General features: G+C 39.4%; 1 protein-coding gene across 7 annotated transcripts in view; it reads left to right on the forward strand.

The window, feature by feature from the left end:
* Positions 1 to 20901, forward strand: part of ATP8B4 (ATPase phospholipid transporting 8B4 (putative)) — a 211440-nt gene that overhangs the window by 27308 nt on the left and 163231 nt on the right. For 6 of the 7 annotated variants that reach the window (XM_064485612.1, XM_064485615.1, XM_064485614.1 and 3 more), the window contains exon 3: positions 5949 to 6007. In XM_064485612.1, coding sequence (XP_064341682.1) covers positions 5949 to 6007 — 59 coding nt within the window. Of the gene's footprint in view, positions 1 to 5948; positions 6008 to 13227; positions 13296 to 20901 lie in introns of those variants that run through there. The other variant, XM_064485616.1, reaches the window with a different exon arrangement.

The raw sequence follows: 20901 nt of genomic DNA on the forward strand, positions 1-20901 counted from the left end.
AACTCATGTTCTTTATAGCAAACAATGACCACTTGATGAAGACTTCTTAGAGAAATTATCGTTGGAGTCCAAATGAATACATAATTGTGCTTTTCCTAAGAAAATTGTTAATTTTTACCTTACAACTATGAAATAGCACTAGACAGGCCTTCCGTTTTTCTGTAAAATTGATGGTCCTCTGGAACAGGTGTGTGGGTCGTCACGTCAGGCATTTTAATTTTCATTGTGGATTCTTGTTGATCACCATCCTTCTGTATTTTCTTCCACTTTTAAAATTTAAGTCATTTTGCTGTTGTACATTCTTGAGTAGTTATTTTGGAGACTGTTCTGTGTGTAAATACTCTGGCATGTTTGATGATGTTTTTATAGCCCCTTTGCGCTTGACTGATTATTTGGCTGGGTATAGAATTCTAGGTTCAAAATCATTGTTCCTTAAAATTGGAACGTATCACTCCAGTGTTTTCTATCATACTTGTTGCTGATGAGATATTTCATGTTGGTCTAATTCTTGTGTCCCTGAGGCTAAACATTTTTTCCCCCTCTGGAAGTTTTAAAATACTTTCTCTTTGTTTTTAGAACTCCAAGTTTTATAAAGGTCTGTGGGTCCGTTTTCATTCATCCTGATTGGCACTTCACAGCCCTTTCACTTTGAAGAGTTATGGCTTTCTCTGGTGCAGGAAAATTTTCTTCTGTTCATTTGATTATTTCCTCCCATGCATTGCTTATGCTCCTTTCTCCTAAGCATTCCATTCACATTTCCTCATTTTTGTCATTTTCATATGTATTTTAAGAAATGTATTCAACCTTACTTTTCATTCTGTCTATCCTACTGCATAGTGTGTCCAGTAAATATTTTTAATTTCCAGGAGATTTTTCTTGTTTTCTGTTTTCTTTGTTCCTATCAGCTTGTTCTTATTTCATGGATGCCATGTCTTCTTGAATATCTTCAAGGTATTAATTTGAATAAAAAAGAAAAACAACCCTTTTTCCCCCACCAGTTTTCAGCCTTCTCTTTGGATCCTTCTCTTTCACGCTCTAGTTTTCCCTCAGATGTCTGGTGACTTATGGTGGCTGGTTTATATTTACAAATGAAGGACTAGATGGATTAGTGCAGACTGTAAGACCTCTCCTTTAAATAGGAGGGCCAGTGATGTAGCCAGCTCACAGAGAGGTTTTTCTGTGTGTCTTAGTCCATCCTGGTTGCTATAACAGAATACAAAGATTGGGTGGCTTGTAAACAACATAAATTTATTTCTCACAGCTCTGGAGGCTGGGAAGTCCAAGATCAAGGCATCAGCAGATTTGGGCCTGGTGAGGGCCTGCTTCCTGGTTCATAAACAGTGAGCTTTCTACCGTGTCATCACATGATGGAGGGGGCAGGGGAGACCTGAGGGGCCTCTTTTGTATGGGCATTAATCCCATTCAATGGGGCTCCACCCTCATGACCTAATTACCTTCCAAAGTCTTTCAAGTATCATCACACTGGGGATTAATCCTCAACATATGAATTTGGGAGGAGCACAGACATTCAGTCCAAAGCACTGTGGGTTAGTCAGGTCATCTGGCAAACCCCACAGTTGTCTCAGGAAGGCAGGCTTTACCAGGGCCTGAGTCTGCTGTGGAGGTTCAGAGCTGCTTCTCTCCTAGGCAGGAACACCCACTCTTGGTTTCTTCCCTAGGCATGCTGCCTACTCTCTTCACTTCATTATTTTGGTAATGCTCCAAAACTAAGGTGATCAGGTAATTTATACTCCATACTGGGACACTTTTGAAAGTAAAAGTCCACCGTACTTTGCCAAGGCAGCAGTTGTAACTGGAACTGTCACCTTATCTACAATGCAGTCTCAGTCTTTTTATCTACTGACTGAATTTGGAACCTCTCTGGGGCTCCATTGGGAAAACCACTCTTCTAAATCTTTTGGCTAGATTTTGTCTTTTTTTTTTTTTTTTTTGTCAACTTGATCCCATCTGATTTCTGTTTTATTTTCTAGACTTTCTTTAAAATTTATGAGCCTCTGCTAGCCCCTATTCTTGTTTTTCAACACAGTTATGTTTATATTAAAAAAAATAGTTTCTGTCACTTCAGTGGGACCTGAGAGGGAAGGGAGGAAGAAGGACATGCTGTCTTGAACTGGAAGCTCATTTATTCCACTGTGACCATACGCCGACTTACTATATTTTATATATCCTCGTGTGTCACTTTACTCCTTTTGGGAACCAGACACATTTAATGATACCAGTTGTGCAGGAATGAGCTTACCCTGGTAAATCGTAAATCCCTTGGCATGCACTTTCCTTTCCTTCTTCCCACATCTGGAGGGATGCCTATGAAATATCAGGCATTAAGTCATTTGAACCTCTGAGCAATTTTCAGTGGGCGTTGTTTATGGGGGATTTGTTTTCAGTTTCCTCTACTTGCAGGATGTGACTTACTGCCAAGAGGAGTTTATATCCCCTCACACGCTGTTATAGTACATGGAAGAATGTCAATTCTTGCAAAGACAGTTCAGGCCTAGATAGTTAGGTTAAAGGCAGAAAACTGTAGGGACTTAGAACCAAGCCAGAATTTTGTAGAGCTTAGTGAAAGGATTGGAAATCTGCCAGAATTTATCCATGAAGACTCAGTCCAGAAAGACGTTACTTACTAGAGGTACAGAAGCAGAGAAGAAGACTTAATGAGAAGAATTTAGAAGCCAAAAGAGGGGAGGACTTCCTGGCTCTAACAAGGTCTCATGGGACAAGAGCAATGTGGACACCCAGAAAAAGATCCAGACTTTCCCAGCACAGAGATTAATTACTCCTTTGACCTCTTAAGGAAAGGGCTGTTCTCAGTCCTTGATGAGGGTGGTTACATGGAGACACTGACTGTACACAATTCAAGACTCTGGTGTTTGGAGTGAATAAAATCCATTACAAAACTATAGAAGTCTGTAGTTGGATGTGCTTCATATAAATGTGAAATTTGAAACTAATCATCATTTGAATGTATATGATCTAAACTAAAGCCAATTAATGTACAAATTAGTATATCTGATTTTTGATTTACATCTCAAGTTGATCTGTAAATTACATGCAGGATGCCAGTGGGCCGGGTTAACTTTTGCCATGCAGAAAAGAGCCCCCCACCCCCATCTTCCCAATAATATCCATTGTTTTCCTGTCAGCAGTTTTACTATGCCTGGGTTAAGGTAGGGATGAATAAACAAATCATCTAGCTTTTTAAAGCTTTTAAATCTCTTTGCCCTCCAGAATTCCATTTTAGACTTTGGTATTTTTGCTCTTTTTTGGGGAATCAGCAAGAAAGAGAGGATGGTGCTTTTATAGCCAGAGTTTGAAATCTTTCTTTCAGGGGTTGGTTGGTTGAGAGGCTGCTTCCTGGGGGGTTCTCAATTTCAGAGTTCTACATGGGGAACTGACTTTATTAGATGGTAAAGAAGGAAGCCATTGGGGGATATCAAACATAAACACTCTGTAAATGGTAGGATTTTTGGCTACCAGGCATAGTCAGAGACATGGTGTCATTGGTCAGGAGCTGTCCTCAGAGGCAAACGTCATACATGGAAGTTGAGCCACAGGTGCTAAAGAGACATTTAGATACCTCTTGGACTTTCATGGAAAAATAGTCAGGTCTTATAATTCATGGTGCCTGGTGTATAGGGGGAGCAGGTGGTAAGACATGTTCCTATCTTCCTTCCTTCCCCTCATCTCCTCATCTTCATCTCCCTTTTACCTCCAGCTTCCCTTCTTTTTGCTTTCCTCTTGCTCTTCCTTTCCTCATCCCTCATACGTGCTTCCAAGTTACTTTTCACCTTCCAGTCCCCATTAGCTCTGTGGTTTTCTGTATCTTCTCAAAGTCAGACTCTTACCTCATGCCTACACTTTTTACAACCTGTTACTTGCCCAGGTGGAGAACTGTGGGGCTAAGGGATTCCCAGGTGTCATGTCAGTTACCATGAGAGGCCAACATTGATGTCTGGCAGCTGCTTGGCTAATCCTTCTTCCATAGCTTTCATTATTCTGCCATTACCCTTTTGTCATCTCTGGATTCAGTGAACAGGGAGCAAGAACTTGATGCAGAAACATGCTCTGCTGGTGTTTCTGGGGCACTGTCTTTTTCTGTCCTTTACAAATTGTAATTTCTGCCCTATCATAATCTTTGGGTTTGCTGTCCTTTCATTTGTTCATTTGTACTGGTGTCTCTGCATTTGCTTTCAGGCAATGTAGAGGTGTCCTCTGGCAGTAGCCACAAAAATGTGGGTACTAGGGTAGAGTATAAGCTCCTTTTGGGAAGATACCGCTGAGCTAGAATGAAGCAGAGGGAGACTGCAAAGCCTGCCTCCATTCCCTGAGAGCCCCTGCGTAGGCCCCCATAAATGTGCTAAGCCTCAGGCCAATGCAAACAGGCCTCTTTCTCAGAAAGACTGGAATGTGTTTCAGTTTGTTGTATGTGTGGCCCCCTGGGGGTGGTAGTCTTCCAAGAACAATCTCCTGTTGTTACTGCCCCATGGAATCCAGGAACACAAGTCCATGTCCTCCAGAGCCAGGTGATCAAGGGGCATTCCCTGGGTGGCAGCAGTAAAAACCAGGTCATCAGATGTAAAAACTGAGGTACCAAATATATGTAGAAGCCCCACTTGGGGAAGTCCTGGCACTCTGGAGTGTGGTGAGGGGGGTGCAAAGATGGCACCCTCTGAAAGAAGAAAAAGGAAAAAGAAACAAAAAAGACAGGAAAAAGACAATAAGAAAAAAAAGATAAGAACTAAAAAGAAGAAAAAGAATAAAGGGGGAAAAATGGCAGCCACCTGCATTAGTAAGGCAGAGGTGGGCAGGGAGAGGGTACCCACCAGCATCGTCCCTGGAGAGTATCCCAGCTGGTCCTTGCCCCTCAGACCATCACTGTAAAATTAGCAGATCAGTCTTTTCTTGGTGCTTTATGAAGGGCTGCTCCTGTGCTGGGCCCTGCGGCGGATGAGTCTGCGTGGGAGCCCTTCAAGAGCCGTTCCTCTGTTCCACACATGCCCTGTGGGTCTTCAAAGCCAGATGCATTGGAGGCGGTCTCTCAGGTGCCCATGTTAAAAGTTGGGGTGTCAGATGTGAGATATGTACCCTTTGCTCCTTAGGTTGAAGCTCTGGGTTTTGAGTTCCCTCCCGCTTTGTCTGGGGGTGGAGTTTATAGTGAGATGGTGTCTCAGCCTTTCCTGTCTGCTTTGACATGCTTTCCCTCTTTGTCCAACGTGAAGGGGTCACTCAGCCAGTTTGTAATTTTTTTTTTTTTCAGAGGAAATTGTTTCAGATATAACTGTGGATTCGATGTGTTCCAGGGAGGAGATGAGCTCAGTTGCTATCTTGAACCAGAATTCTGTGTTTGCTTTCAGAAGAGAGTTTATTTTTTGGTCACTTTCAGCTAAAGGCAGATCTCAGTCTCCTGACGATGTGCAGTTCCTCTCAATGTGTGTGTGTTGTTTAGAAATACCACCTTTGGCTCCATGACCGTAAGGTCAGTGACCTCGGTGGCCACTTCAGTATAGTTTTGTTTGGCTGTGTTATAACTTGTGACTTTGTAGCAAAAAAAAAAAAAAAAAAAAAAAAAAAATCCTTCCCAGGATGGCTTGTGACTTTTAGCAGCTCCTTCTCCTTTGGGAAGTACTTGATGTTAAGAGAAAGGGTGTTGTGGAGTTGAAAGGATATACAAATTGGAGACACATAATGTTTTGCTTAATGGCTGGCATCAGGAAGACAATGAGAAACAATTCAGCTTTCCATTTTGGGACTTTCCAATACATATTCCAGTATTTAGGCTGGGGAGAAAAACCAATGCCCTTCAAATTTCAAAGGAAAGAATTCTTGCAACCTTGATGACAATCAAAGTAACCTATGTGATGTTCATTTAATGAGTTATATGTTTCTTTCAAAATTTAGTTTCATACCTGATTTCTCTTTCTCTTTAGAAGTGGAACGGATAGTGAAAGCCAATGACCGTGAATATAACGAAAAGTTCCAGTACGCAGTGAGTAAAACACACATAGCACACTCTTGTTGGGGTAGGTCCGACCTTAAGGACAGTGTGAGGGTCGTGCCTCTTATAACTTTATGATTTCAGTAGAAACTTTGTTGGCCCATTTTAATAGCAAGATGCCATATGGTTGCATAAATACAGATTTTAGTAATGTTCATATACATTTCTGTTCTGCATTAAGAGTGGTTGGTATTCATATTGGTATAGGAAGAAGATGAAGTATTTTCTTTGTCAAGAATTGATGCTTATTTCATTTTGGTGCCCATTTGAGCAAATGAATAATGTAAGACTAATATGAAAATAGGCCTCCATAGTAGTACTTGGTGATGGAAGTGGTGTTAGTAGCTGATGGGTGATGAATGACATTTGAAGATCTTCTCTAAGCAACTCAGGTTTGATGTGGAAAAGTATATGTAAGAGAAAGTTCCCAGAACTGAATGATTATATTTACCAAGTGAGCAGTGAGAATGATGAGTTAAAGTGTGTGAGGATTAGTTAAAATGTGTGAGCTTTAAGCTTTTACTGAACTACCTTCTTTTAAAATGAGAGTTTTCTTTATTTACATAAGAAAGATTTATTGAGAGTCTAAGTGGCTCTAAGTCTACTGTTTTAGAAACGTGGGATGCATTGGTGAACAACTTCGTGAATTATATCATGGGCTCTCAAAAATATTCCTCATCTTCCCTTGGCTCAACCTGAGTTGCTCCATGGAGTCTTTTATAAGTTCTAAGAAAGACAAATGGTAAATTGATTCTGTACATGACATGTGGCATACAAGAGCTGCTGTGATTGAGTGTACCAGCACATTAATGAAAGTCTCAATTCAAAGAAGAGTTTGACAGCCGTTAAGGCATAGAGAGATGTGATAAGATGTGAGTGTCATGGGGCAAACTGTGGCAGTATCCATCCAGGAACTAGCCAGAGGAGAGACAATTTTGGCCAATGGATTATTCTTAATAATTTGACCAATGGATTGTATTTTAGTATTGGTAGTTCTTTTCCACATGTGGGAATGGATGCATGCATTGGACTATGGTAGCTTGATACTATTAAACATTCAACAGAGGTAGCTGACAGCTCCTGTTTTCTCATGCTGTGCTATCATGTAAACTTGTGATTATAATTTTGATGTTCAATGTCAGTTTCCCTACAGGGAGTCAGCACACTGTCTCTATGACAGATTTCTCATGTAAACTAATATATAGGCACTCTGATTTTATTTGTCAATCTTGTAAGCTTGGTTAAAGTAAGTATGCCCTTGAGAGATGGAATCCCTCTCAGGAGGCTGAAGAACATGCTTTGTAGCCTGGGGCTGGGAGGTGGTAGTGGGTCTATAATCCCCTATGGTGATTAATGCCACTCTGTGCAGCCTCCTGACATTTAGTCATTTAGTCTTTCTGCTGCTCACCACACTTGGCCCCATGCCAAGAATGGATTTCTAGCCATTCTAAAGCCAGTCCTTTAACTAGAGGGTGACCTTGAAAGTCTTGACCATGAAACCCTAAATCAGAGAAGTAGACGTGTGTATTTCAAGACCTTGGAGGGGAAAAACAGTAATAAGTGATCTACTTTGGAGTAATTATGCATTTAAGTACTTGGCTGTATTTACTTGTTTTCCAGTGTACAAGTATTTTCATTCTGTGAGTAGTAACCATATAAAGAAAGCTATATTCTATTTGCTTTTTGTAAGATGATATAGTCTATTATATTTATTCTTATTTTTACTTAATTTATGGACTATTTCAAACTTAGAGAAAAGTATAGGAAATAATATGACACCCATATGCCCAACACCCAGATTGAACAGATGTTAGCAATTTGCCATGATTCCTTCAGATCTTTCTTTTAAAATGATATGGAGAGAGTTTTCTCTCAAGCTTGCATGATATTGAACAAAAGCACACAGATATGTGACTGGGGCTATGTTTTCTGTTGGGCTTTCTAACAACGACAAGGCAGTAGAACAATATTCTGCAGCTGCAGCATATGACACAAGGCAGCTCAGTCTCTGAGTTAAAAAATACTCAGGAAAAGACAAAACCCATTGAGAGCTGGCAAAACCAAGAATGACAAGAGCTGAGAGAGGGAAGCTGCGGAGCAGAGAGGGGCAGCAGTGCCCCAGGTCTAATGACCCCTACTTTTGCTCAGAGGGGATGAGCTAGGCCCTCCTAGAATGAGCAAGGTACCCCACTAGACTCGACTGGTGGTGTATTGATTTGGGATCTTGCAACAGATGTCTGGCCATACAGTGGGCTGTGGGACCCTTCTCAGCCTGTGTGTTCAGCTACAGAACTGGGGATAATAAAAGTACTTAGATAGTTATTGTAAGGATTGAAGTAGAGTCACACACAATGACCCTATGAGCCAGCCTATGTAGAGATGGGATTTGAATCTGTATCTAAGTTTTAAGGATTTTTAAGCACTTCCTGTATGGACTATCCTTTTAAGAAAGGCAGAACCCAAGGGGTCTTTTGCTCAGTCTTGCCATCTTTAAAGGCTATTACCCCAAATGGAAATGGATTTGAAGAAATCCCAACAGATCTTAGGAAGAATGACCGTAATAATAGAAGAAGTAATATTCCTACCCAAAGATTGAAAAGGAGATGGGAATAAACCAAAAAATTATTATAAGAAAGGTGAAAGGAGAAATGGTGAAGCTTCTTCAAATGTAGTGGAAAGAGCATTTTGGGATAAGATAGATCATAGTGTGAATCCTCTCTTATTTGCTAACTTGTGATCTCGATTTGTTTATTTCTCTGAGCATCAGTTAATCTCATCTGTGAAATGGGGAATTTTCCTCATAGGATTATCTACCAAAAGATTAAATGAAATAACTTACATAAATATCTGATAATAGTAGGACTAGCTAATATATATTAGATGCTCACTATGCACCAGGCCCTATGCTAAACCTTTTATATGCAATTTTTCCCCTCAACCCTAAATGGCTGTGGACAAGGATGCACAATAAATTTTAGATTCCCTAGAAAGTACTGATTAAAGTAAGATATTGGTGAAAATAATGTTAGGAAGATACTGAGAAATTGGCTAAAGTTGTAAACAAACTTTTTGCAGCAGATATCACAGCAAAAAATGAGCAAATCTGTGCTACTGAAGGTGTGGAAGTTGCTGATACATTATGCACATGATGCAACAGCAGAGAAACAAATACACCTAAAAAAAAAAATAGACCAACAGTTTAAATGATTGTGGAAGTAGAGACCACCCCACCGCTGCCCCTGCCAAATGAGCCGTGTAGAAATGATAATAGTTTGATGAGGTACTTGTTGATTAGCTACTCTGTACAAAATATTTGATGAGTTCAGGAAATTTTCTGATGTTGGCAGACGTATGGTTAACAGTGATGATAATAACAAAAAAGTTAGTGATGGTAATAATAATAGCTTACACATATCTAGTGCTTACCATGTGAAAGACAGGGTTCTACACACTCTACTACATTAAACTCATTTCATCTCACAACTCCATGAAGAGAGCACTTTAATTATCTCACTTTTATATATGAGCATAGAGAGCACTGATGCACAGAGATCTCACTTAAGTGACTTGCTCAAGGTCACACAGTTAGATAATAACTCCCATTCTTTTTTTTTTTCTTGTGCTTTTAAATTTTATTTTTTTAAAATTTTAATACTTTATTTTTTAGAGCAGTTTCAGGTTCACAGCAGAAATGAGCAGAAAATATGGAGAATAACTCCTATTCTTAACAGCTTTGAGTCCAGCTGGGTTCCAGGTGCTTTGTACATATTGCTAATCTTCTACAAAACCTAGAGAGGTGACCTGGGGATCCCTTTAGTACCTTGTCTGAGGTCACACAGCTAGTAGGTAGAATTCTGATTTAGATTGGCCAGATTCAAAGTCTGTTTTTTCCCCATGATACCATGCTGCTCTTTTGACTAATCTTGAAAAACAAACAGCAGAACAACAACAAAAAACCCAAAACACAGTCCCCTGATTCTACTCTCCTTCCCTGACATACCTGCTGGTAAAGTTTTTCTACGCTAAAGACAAAGGCAGATAAAGGAGGTATAAAATTTTATAAATGTGAGGCTAAGAATGACCTTAAATCTTACCCTTAGCATTTGTAGATAAGAACTTGGGAGAAAAATTTACACAAAACTCAGATAAATGGTCTAATTCCCACAGGCATTAAGCCTGGCTAAGCAAACATTTCTCTTTGAAGACTGAAGGAAGATATTTCAATACCTAGAGAACTCTAATTTGTCAACAAACCCTTAAGCTTCAAAGCACTTTATGGGATATAGCACAGGCTTAAAAAAACGATCAAAAGTGCTTTTAAGAGATAAAGGGTTTAGAACACAAACAAAAGACAAGGTTAATGATTCTAAGTGAAATCAATTGACAAGTGAGACACGATATTGTGAAAACTGGAAGGTGGAAAACATAAAACTACGAGTGGGATTTCAGACTGCCAAGATGTGTGTAACAGTGGGTTGGAGAAGGGAGAGAGCCAAGTGCTAGAGTTATTACTCTCATTAGAAAAGGAGTTCAAAGTCTTCTTGGTTAATAACAGGAATGAATAATAGCAGCAATGAGAACAGTTGTTGTATTAAAATGTATTAGTTTTAAAAATGTTAGAAATGTGAGAACCAGCCAAATGGCCAGACTATTTATTCCTGTTAAAAGGAGTTTGAAGAGAACGGTAGAAGTAGTGAAAACAGTTGGAGTTGTATTAAGATGTGTTGATGTCAAAAAAAAAGTCAGAAAAAGTGTTGGATTAATTATAGGTATTTTCTGACTTTACTTAAAAATAAAGGTTGTTGGAAAACATTGGTTCCCACTGGTTCCTACTCTTTTTCTTTCTCACATTATACAGACATACTATCTCCTACTTCAACTGTCTTGAACTCTTAACAGAATTTGAGAAGGGAGATAAACTTATTTGAGTGCTGAAAATGTTAACCTGCCTCAAACTCAGGAAGTTCAGTAAAGATGAACACTTAATAACTTTTATCTGAATTATTGATCCTGTTCAGGAAGTGCATAGGCTTGTATAAGTGAGTGAAAATTTAACCAAGTAGTTTTGCACGCTTATAAAGAAAGGCTTCCATCCAAAAATTGCAATTCCAACACCTTAATTTATTCCTAGAATCTTGAAATGTCTTGTTGATATTCTGGTTATTGGATAGAAGCTTTTGTTGCTCTTAGGAATTTTGTAATTGGTAGAACAATGACCATTTGGATTTTCCAAAGAGTGTTCATTCAGTGTGACAGTACAGTTCATTCTCAGCAGTCAGGGCTATAGTGACGTCACCAAGATGTCCTTCAATGTGAACTCCTTCCATTTCCCACCCACCCATTTAAATGGGGTTTTGGATGTTTCTACAATCACTTCTCTTTTCTCTGAACTCAGAATAAGTAGTTAAGAGTGGAGTGAAAAATTATGGCCCACCATCATTCTGGGTGTGTGAGCCTGGACAGTCACTGGACCTCGTTAGACCTATATTGTAATGACGTGTCTGTGTTTCTCTGAGGCCAGTCTGGAATAGCAGTAAAACTGTCTTTTCCTGTGTGTGGATGAAACAATGATTCATTGTCCCTTTTTACAGAAATAAAAATGATTTTCAAAATTCACTGTTCACAATATGCCTGCTCCATGCCTAGCAACATGTGTATTTGTTGACTTACTTTCCAAAGAGGTTTTGAGGTAATGTGCAAAAAGAATGTGAAACTCAAAGGAGTAAAAGTACATGAGGAAATTGGGATGGGCAGGGTATTTTTAGGTGGGCCCCAAACTGCATGCTAGAAGGCCCTGTTTCCTAGGTGGCAGTTATTTAAAAAGGGGGTACAAATTCTGCTTTACACTTTCAAGGAATGTATATAATATACTCAAGAAGGGAAGACCAGCACAAAAGAACAAATTTGGTAATAGATGATAATGAAAAGGTAATGCTAAATTCTAACTTTGTGATGTGGCCTGTGTTAGGGAGATGAAGGCTCAGTGTGAGTCAGAGTGTTTGAGGAAGTGTTGCCTGAGGAAATGGGAAATGATTCTAGCCTTATTTATTGGTACCACCACCGCCAGAAAGGAAAGACAGGATTAGAAGTCCCACCTATTTGAGGGTGGAGGTGTGTCATGGGAAATTAGGGTCCACATAGGTGAGACCAAAGTGCTTAAAAAAAATTGAATTTGAATGTGAGGTAATAGGCTCTTAGGAGCTGAGTAGTCACAGAGTGGAAAAAGGATTTTGTTAGCCCCCCAGATTAAATAGATGTGGTGCCCAAATGGAAATGCCCAGGTTAATATGGAATGTAGCTTGGGTGGGGTTAGAATTGTTGATCAGGGTTATCAGTTGGAAGGAGGTACCTAAAGCTGGGAGGAAAAATAGCACTTGTTAAGGAGTGATGGCTGAAAGGAGTGGGGATGGAAACTCCCCCACAGTTAGAGAAGGAGAGGGAGGGAGTCCAAGAAGGAGCAGAAGAAAAGAGAAGAGGTTGGATAAAGGCTGGAGGTAGGGTGTGTGTGTGTGTGTGTGTGTGTGTGTGTGTGTGTGTGGTGGTGGGGGGGGAGTCCCTCAGGAAATAGGGGTTGTGTAACCGTATCTGATGCTAGGTGCTCATGAGCTTATGAACTAAGGTAAAACATCTTTAAATCAGAAGGAAGCAGGCCAAGCTCAGTGGGAATGTATACTTAGAAGGCATGAGGTCCTGGGTTCAATCCCCAGTACCTCCAGTAAATAAATAAGCCTAATTACCTCCTCCCCCCAAAAAATGTTAATAAGTAAATAAACAAGATAGTTTAAAAAGTGATTTAAAAAATCAGAAGGAAGCAATTGGAGGACCTGAAGAAAGCTGTTTTATTTTATTTTTTTAAGTTAGGATTTGGAAGTCAGAGGGCAGGAAAAAAAGACATGCAAAAAAAAGGGAGTGGGGTCTAGCCCACTTAATGAATAATTTGCAATAAAAAGAGGTAAACAGTATAAAAGCTTTCAGGCTCACTGAAATGAAGGATTTTTGAATCAGTCTTCATTTTGGCTATCCAAGTATATAAAGTCCACGGAAAGGTAAAACTCTAAAACATTTTTTTTGGGAGACTTTTGTGGTATCAACATATTGGGACACATCACAGCCCCGCTTTAATCCCCGGCCTGATGGAAAATCTAGGTTTCTCTTTCGTTTCTTCATGAGCAGCATAATTGCACTGCCAGCATGCTGCAGATTCTCACCAAGAGGGCTGATAACCAAAGCAATTTATGCACCAGCTGAAAAGTACAGATGATGACAAGAACTGTGACAGGTTGGAGTTAGTTGTGGAAAGTGCCAGTAACTTGCATTTGCAATAGGTGTCTGGTTGTTGGTTGTTGCGTTTTTGTATTGGGAAGTTACCATAGTAATAGTGGCTTTTTAGCAAACATTGGAAGTGCCCTCTGTTTTGTGTGCTGTTAATATCTGTGTATATTATTCTACGTTCTACATGACAGGTCTTTATTTTTCCTTTATAAATAATTTACTTGTAGCAGAAAAGATAATTTTTGAACGTTTCTCAAATTTATTTTTATTCTGGATTCAAGAGTTTAAAAGTATAAATATTTTATCTTTTTGACATCTGATTTATTTAAATGGCTAAACATTTGTCTTAATTTTTTTTGTTTCTTCAATTTGGTTGATCTGTTTTAATCTTTTGTTTTAGCCTCTGAATTCCTATTCCTCAATGTTCTAAAATGGTACATTAAGGTAATTAAACAGTCCAGTTAAGCTCTAACTCTGAAGTCTTTATTTACCTGTTCTGGGCTTGAGATAATTTCGGCATCCTCATAAACCAGTTCCATTCCATCTGCTTAGTGAGGTAAATTTCAAGTCAAACCACATAAACTAGGTTTGTTTGTTTGTTTGTTTATTTATTTATTTTACTTTTACTTTCTTCATTGCAATGATATAAAATTAAAGAGTTTCCAAGCAATGTGTAATTGGAATTAAAAGTTAAAGTAAACTAATTTTGATGTTAAAATTTTGGAGCTGTAGTATAGCTTAGCTGTGGTAGGTTAGGTTTAAAGTAAGACTGAGAAAAGAAAGGTGGAGCAGGAAGGAAAGTAACCTCCTGTGTGAAGCAAGAACTACAACTGCAGTTTCCTTCGTTGGCAAATGGTTTGTGAAAGTAATCCATAAATCAATCACGTGTTTGACATTGGGCAAGTTCAGTAACAGTTGAGAGGTTAACGGAAAAACCACCAACCCCAATGTTCTCAAGATGGTTTTTAATCCTGGTTTGTAATTTTCTTTACTGGACCAAATAGCTTGTTTCTGTGAATCATATTATTAAAAGGTGATAACTATCATATTTTACATTTTGTAGTTGAAAGATTAATCAAATCATTTGTGTTTACAATGTAATCTCAAATTCATGTCCACTGTTATAAAATCAGTGCTCAGATTACTATTGAATTTTATATCTTTCTATATGCAGTTTCCTACAAGAGTAAACTATTTAAGCATTAAAGTTAAACCTGAAGATAATTTAAAAATGATCCTAGGAGTTGATTAGGGGCCATATATGTGTGTGTGTGTGTGTGTGTATAGACATGTTTGTGTGTTGCATGATTATGTGCATATAGGAAAGGTTGTAGTTGTAAGAATGTGTTTGTATATCTTTGTAAGAGTGTTCTGACTTGAATGTGAGAGACTATTTTTTGAAGAATTAAGTAGAGAACTGCAGATTCTTATATTTAGATTGGTAATCAAAATCTCTACCTGCTGGTACCCTGGTCTTGACATCTCTAGCAGCCCTAGTTGTGTGTTCTGGGTTTCATGTGCACCCCTTGGTTGTAAAGTTTGCTGTGAGTCAAGGTCACATTATTATAGCTATTGCTGTCCTGGTGCAGTCCAGGTAAGTTGCAGGTGGTGACATCATTCTTCACCAGTAGTCCAAAAGTGCAGGGAAGATGGGTTGTTTTATACATATGGGAAAACCTGACTGGTACAGTAAGGAAGTTAGCTTAAGTTCATCATGGAATCTCAGTGTAGAGTTATCCTTTAAAGCGTTTCCATCCACTTCTCTCTGGAATTTTCACTGATGACATATCCAGTGCATGCTCAGACCCCTCTAGAGGAGGGAAACTCACCACTGCTGAAAGGGGCCTTTTCTGTCTTTGCATAGTTTTGATTATTAGGCAGTTTTTCCATCAGTTGAACCAAATCGATCTTCTCTTGCTTTATTGTCATTGGGTTAGCTTCCTTCTGAGGCCAAAGTAGAGTAAACGTGTCTCCTGTCTCACGTGACATCCCTTCTAATACTTGGTTCAGCTGAGCAGACTAGTCTCCAGAACAGTCATCTCCAGTCCCTGTTCTTTTTAAAGAGCGCCAGCTCTGCTGTCGTTTCTCAAAGTGGGTTGCTCCAGACTCAAGCAGTATTCTGCAAGTTCCGTGACCAGCTTGGAGTGGAAGAGTTATTTTATTTTTTTAATTTTATTTTTAAAATTGAAGTACAGTCAGTTACAATGTGTCAGTTTCTGGTGTACAGCACAGTGTCCCAGTCATGCATATACATACATATATTCATTTTGGAGTAGAAGAATTATTCATACAGTTAATATTGCACTAGCTTTTTGGTGATTGTTGACTCCTGTGAATCTCATTTTAATTGTTAATAACCAGGACTGTGCCGCATTTATCTCTGATTCTTGCCTGTCATAGAACAGGCACTTACTCTGTCATTAAACTATCCCTTTCACTTCTGTGTCACATGTGGACTTCCTGAGCATGTCTTCTGCATCTCCACTGATAGCTAATTCAGTGGGCCAATCGAATCAGAGGCTCTGGGGGTGGAGTCCAGGCATTGGTCTTTAAAAAATAAATCTCCCCATGTGATTCTAATGAACAACCAGGTTAAGAATCACTGATATAAGTTATTAATTAAAAGATTGAGCACAACAGAGTTGAGGACAGAGCCACATGCCTTATCTCTAGATACCTCCCAACGGGTAGCCATTGGGCCATTAATCATTGTATTTTGTGTCCATAACTGGTTTACAATCTCTGTAATGATCTGTCCTGCCTGCCAAGCCAGTTTTTGTTTAATTATGGTATATTATTGCTGTCTATATTAAGAAGCAGAAAGCCTTTTAAAAATATTAAATCTATGATACTGCTGGTTTAGATGACATCTATATGGAAGCAGAAGGAAGGGATGAATAATTGAACTTTGAAGCTTCTCTCCAAGTCATGTTTCTGTGATTCTTGCAGACCACGTAGTCCCATCCTGCAATATTTTAAACACTCTTGTAGGCCAAATGCTGCAAAAACGCCATTGTTCTAAGCAAGACATTTTTGAGGTTAGAAGCTCAAATGGGCTGAACTTCATAATGTTCTGCAGAGAAAGCATTGTTCAGCCTTTTCTAGGTGAAAAAATAAGCTAAAGGAATGTTTGATTTTTTTCTTCTCCCTTGCTCTCTGATATGGAAAAATGAACAAACTGCATAAAAACATGCTAAAAAATGTGAAAATTTAATATTTATGCTATAGGCTGTCTTTGGCAAATGTACTTCTCGAAGTTACATACTAGAAATTACTTATTTGTGTTGTGAATTACCAACAATTATATGAGCTCATGTTGTTCTGATAAATGGAATTGCTTCCCCCCACCATGTATTATTTTGCATTTAAAAAACTGGGTTTATCAGCCTTGTATTGAGTAATTAGTGGTTATCACTTTCTTAAATGCTTTAGAGACTTAAAAAAGTTTAAGGTAAGGTCTTAGCCCCTCAGGAATTTGCTATCCCCTTGAGGTTTTGAGGTTATTTTATATGCAGAAATGAAATAACAGTGTCAGACATCGAAGTATTAAGTATAAAAATGAATGGTGTTAGATTTATAATGAACATTTTCACTATATCTGGGCGAGGAGTGTAATTTTTTAAGAAGAGGTGAATTTTTTTTTATACTTTGTTCATATTGGTAATAAATGTCTTTTGAAAAAAAATATGAAAGAATGGTAAAATACCATGCTGCATTGATAACAGTATAAAAATGGTCTAACTTGATTTGAAAGCCTGTCAGTTTGCATTGCACTTTGAATCCCTGTCTGAATTTGAGGAACCACTGGCTACTCAAAAAGCCAAGTACCAGTCACCTTCAAAGCCATCTAAACCTAAACTGACTGAAGAAAACGATGTGCTCATTCAAAAGTTCTGGGATATTCTGGAATTGAATGTTTTGAGTATGAAAAGCAGTTGAATTTTTTTGTTTAATTCAAATGTGAGTTTCATATATGTGATCATTAAAAATAAATACTTAAAATATTTTGACATTAGGAATAATTTCTGAATTTGTGCTTTATGAGCACATAATTGTAAATAAATTCCTGAAACCATTCAGGGCCAATATGCTGTTTCTTGTGTAAATGATCAGAATTTGGCATTTCGTATTTTCTTCTTTTGAGAAAAGGGTTCTCCTGGCCCCTCATTCCTTCCCTTAATCCCTCTATGCTCCCCTTGCCTCCAGATACCTGTGCAATTACTTCCATGGTCTTTTGTTTTCCAACTTAATGCTTGAACTGATCTTTTTATTTTCCAGAGCTTAAATTACAGATGTGTGAAGAATCTCTGATTTTTGTGGTTATCCAATGTATTTTTCTAGGTGTGGAAAGTGAAAGCTAGAAAAATGTCTTCAGCTGAGGCAAAAGGACAGTTTCTTTTTATAGTCTAAGCCCCTGGTGTAGGGCATTTCAGTGTTTCAGCTCTGATGTTGACTCAGCCCCATGGTCTACTAGTGAAATCAAGTATCTCTCAAAGTTCATAATCTGTAGTGGACACATGGGACTTTTTTGGATTTTTACTAATTTAACTAAAGTGTTTACACAGGCTTTTGAAAAAAAAATCCTTGCACCCTTTCTTATATCGCGAAAATTTGTGTTTATCAAAACTCTAAGCGGCTATTTCATACTTAGCTTCTTGAAGTGTGATCCACAGACCTCTGATCAGATCACGTTCTCCCCTAGAGCTTGTTAGAAATGCAGAATCTCAGGCCACATCACAAAAACTACTGAGTCAGAATCTGCATTTGAACAAAACCCCACATGATTAGTTTACATATTTGAGTTTCAGAAGCACTAGACAGATCCTCTATTCTTATTTCAGTTAGGGGTGCCTGGAAGATTTTGCCAAAAGCAAAGAGGTGAGGAGGGAAAAGAGTATTTAATTAACAAGTACAGTGCTAGTGCTTTATATGCATTATCTGATCTGATCTTCCCAGCTCTGCATGGTAAATATTATTACCCACATTTTACAGATGGGGAAACTGAGGACTAGAGGGACTAAGATTTTTTTCCAAGGTGACTTAGTTGGTAAAGTGTGGAGTCACCTTTCAGAGTTGGGACTCCAAGCCGTCCCTTTTTCCTAATACTCAGTTATCCCCGGAACAGTTAGCACTTCCCCAAGTTCTCACTGACTGGATTGTTCTTTCTTTATGGTGAATATGACTTAGATTTTAGGGGGAAAATGTCTTCAAGCAGCTCTCTCAGCTTTCCTGAACCAAGGTTTGCAAGGAGGCTCTTTCTTCTTAATCTTTGCATCTGATATTTGAGGTTTGATTTATCTTCCATATGTAATTCCTTTCTTCATGGCATGTCTGCCTTCCTCCCTGCCTTTCTTGTTCCCTGTCTCCTCCTCCTTCTTTACAATAGTTCCTGTCAAAATAGTTGTGTGTCTGTCATGAGTAAGAAGGCACATGTTCAAAGTATTTTATGTTGCGGTTTTGCAACAGAACCTTGGCATATTTTAATGGCATTTTCAGGGAAATGTGTGGCTTAGTCTCAAATGCAGAGTGCAGTTTGAATTCATGGAGTAGAGGCTGTTAGCACTGTAGGCTGTGATAAGCCCCTTCCTCAGCTACACGCCAATGGGAAGTGAAATGCTTTCAGCCGAACCAGGTATGGGCGTCCAACTCTGCTGCACCGCCTGCTTTCAGGCTTCCTTCCCCAAGTCTCACGTCCCACGTCTGCCTAGTTGCCTGGTGCTTTCCTGTTTCCAAGGTCTTTCCTGTTTCCAAGGTCTTTCCTCACATTGAAATGTTAGAAATTCATGTTATCTTCTCTTGGGTACTTGAGCTGTAACAGAGGATGGACGACAGTGTTTGACATTATATGCTGCATCTGTCCCCCCTCCACCCCTACCCCGTGCCTAGCCTGGTGCCAGCCTAATAGATGTGCACATTTTTTGGTAGAGGGATTCTCTGAATCATTGCAACAGTCAGCTTCTTATTTGTCCATTTATTCATGCATTTATTTAACCACCACAACCATTATTAAACATTTAAAAGCATTATTACAAATTACATTACTCGGAACAAGAATTATCGAGGAATTGCTGTGCGCCGGGCGCAGGGGTGGGTACGTAGAGGAGGGCGAGATTCGTTCATACCTGCCTTCAGGGAGCTAAGCCACAGTCCACTGGGGGCTTTTCTTAAGGTCTAGAACCAGAAATTTTCCTAGAAGCCTCAAGGGTGCGGGGCCTATGCTAGTGTTTTCAGGCTTTCTGGATGTGACTTTCCTTACTGAGTGTGTAAGCAAATCATCTCACTGGAAAGAATTATTATGGGAAGAGAGTATCTGAAATGGGATTGATAGCCTTTGTTGTTTAAATATAAACAAGAACCACTCTGGGAAAACCTGTTCCCCAAAAAGCCTTCAGGGTGCATGCCGTAGTCAGATTCTTAGGTTTTGCCGCCTCTACCCTCTTCAAGTCCCTTGTCCTGTTTCTGGTGCCACTGGAAGTGGCAGTAGGAGGGACACAGAACACAGTCTTCCACTCTCATGAAATGCTGCCTGATTCTACTCTGCCAAAACCACCAACCCCTTTGACTTCTTCCTTCCCAAACCAGCACACTTGCATAGGGGTGTGGGTAAACTTGATTTCTGAACCCTTACCCCAGGTGGAGTGCATCAGGAGGAGGAATGTGGAAGGGGAATTCACTGGGGAAGAGAAATTTGGTGGAGGTGGGATGAGATGGTGGGGAAGGTGCGGGCACTGCATCTAGGAGCCCCTCATTCATTTGTCCATTCATTTATTCAGGAAACAGGAAAGGGTCTGCTCTGCTTTATTCCAAAGCAGCTTTGTTCCAAAGCAGCTTTGTACCCCGTTGTACAGTTCCTGGCTGGCCTCCCCAGTGATGCGCGGGTGGATCCTTTACTACTAAATAAATAAATGCCACTGTAACTTGCCCTGGGCCTCGTGCTTGGAATTGCTCCTGCGAGAAGCAGCTCAGTTGCAAATCAGTTCAGCAACTTAATGTATCTGTCCCAGGGAGTTTTGATTGGAGACTCCCATTTGAAACCACTGTGCATCTTCCCTGGTCATGTCCTGGCAACTCTTGCTCTGCTCAGCACTCATTTGAGCTTCTTACTGAGTCTCCTTGTCAGCTCCTACAGCAGACAGCTGCCTACTTTTATGTGTGTTATTATGGAACCCCACTGCCAGTTCCTTGAAGCAAATTTAGGCTAGTCTTATTTTAACTCGGACCATCCTAAGCAAAACTTGCAAATTTGATGAAAATTCATTAAAGCCTTTGTGTGTGATGTGACCACAAAAAATAAAAGATCAACACTTCCCTTTACTTATAAATTATTGTTACTATGTTTTAATGACAGAATATGTCCTCTCTTTCCCCACTCAATGTAGAAAGTTTTCCTCCAGTCTTTCCCAACCTGTCATCTATTCTTCCCTCTCAGCACCATTCATGTCAAATAAAAACCACTCAACAAACAGAAATCACAAAGCCAGGTAGTGTGGGTTTGTCTAAATTTAGATTTATCCCCTAACCCTGAGTGAGGATGGGCTAGAGACCAGGAAAGCCTAGGAATGTTGTAGGACACCTCCACGAGTTGACCAGGGGCATCCCAGTTGCCCCAGCAT

This window comes from Camelus dromedarius, chromosome 5 (genome assembly GCF_036321535.1).
Source record: "Camelus dromedarius isolate mCamDro1 chromosome 5, mCamDro1.pat, whole genome shotgun sequence".
NCBI classification, from domain to species: domain Eukaryota; kingdom Metazoa; phylum Chordata; class Mammalia; order Artiodactyla; family Camelidae; genus Camelus; species Camelus dromedarius.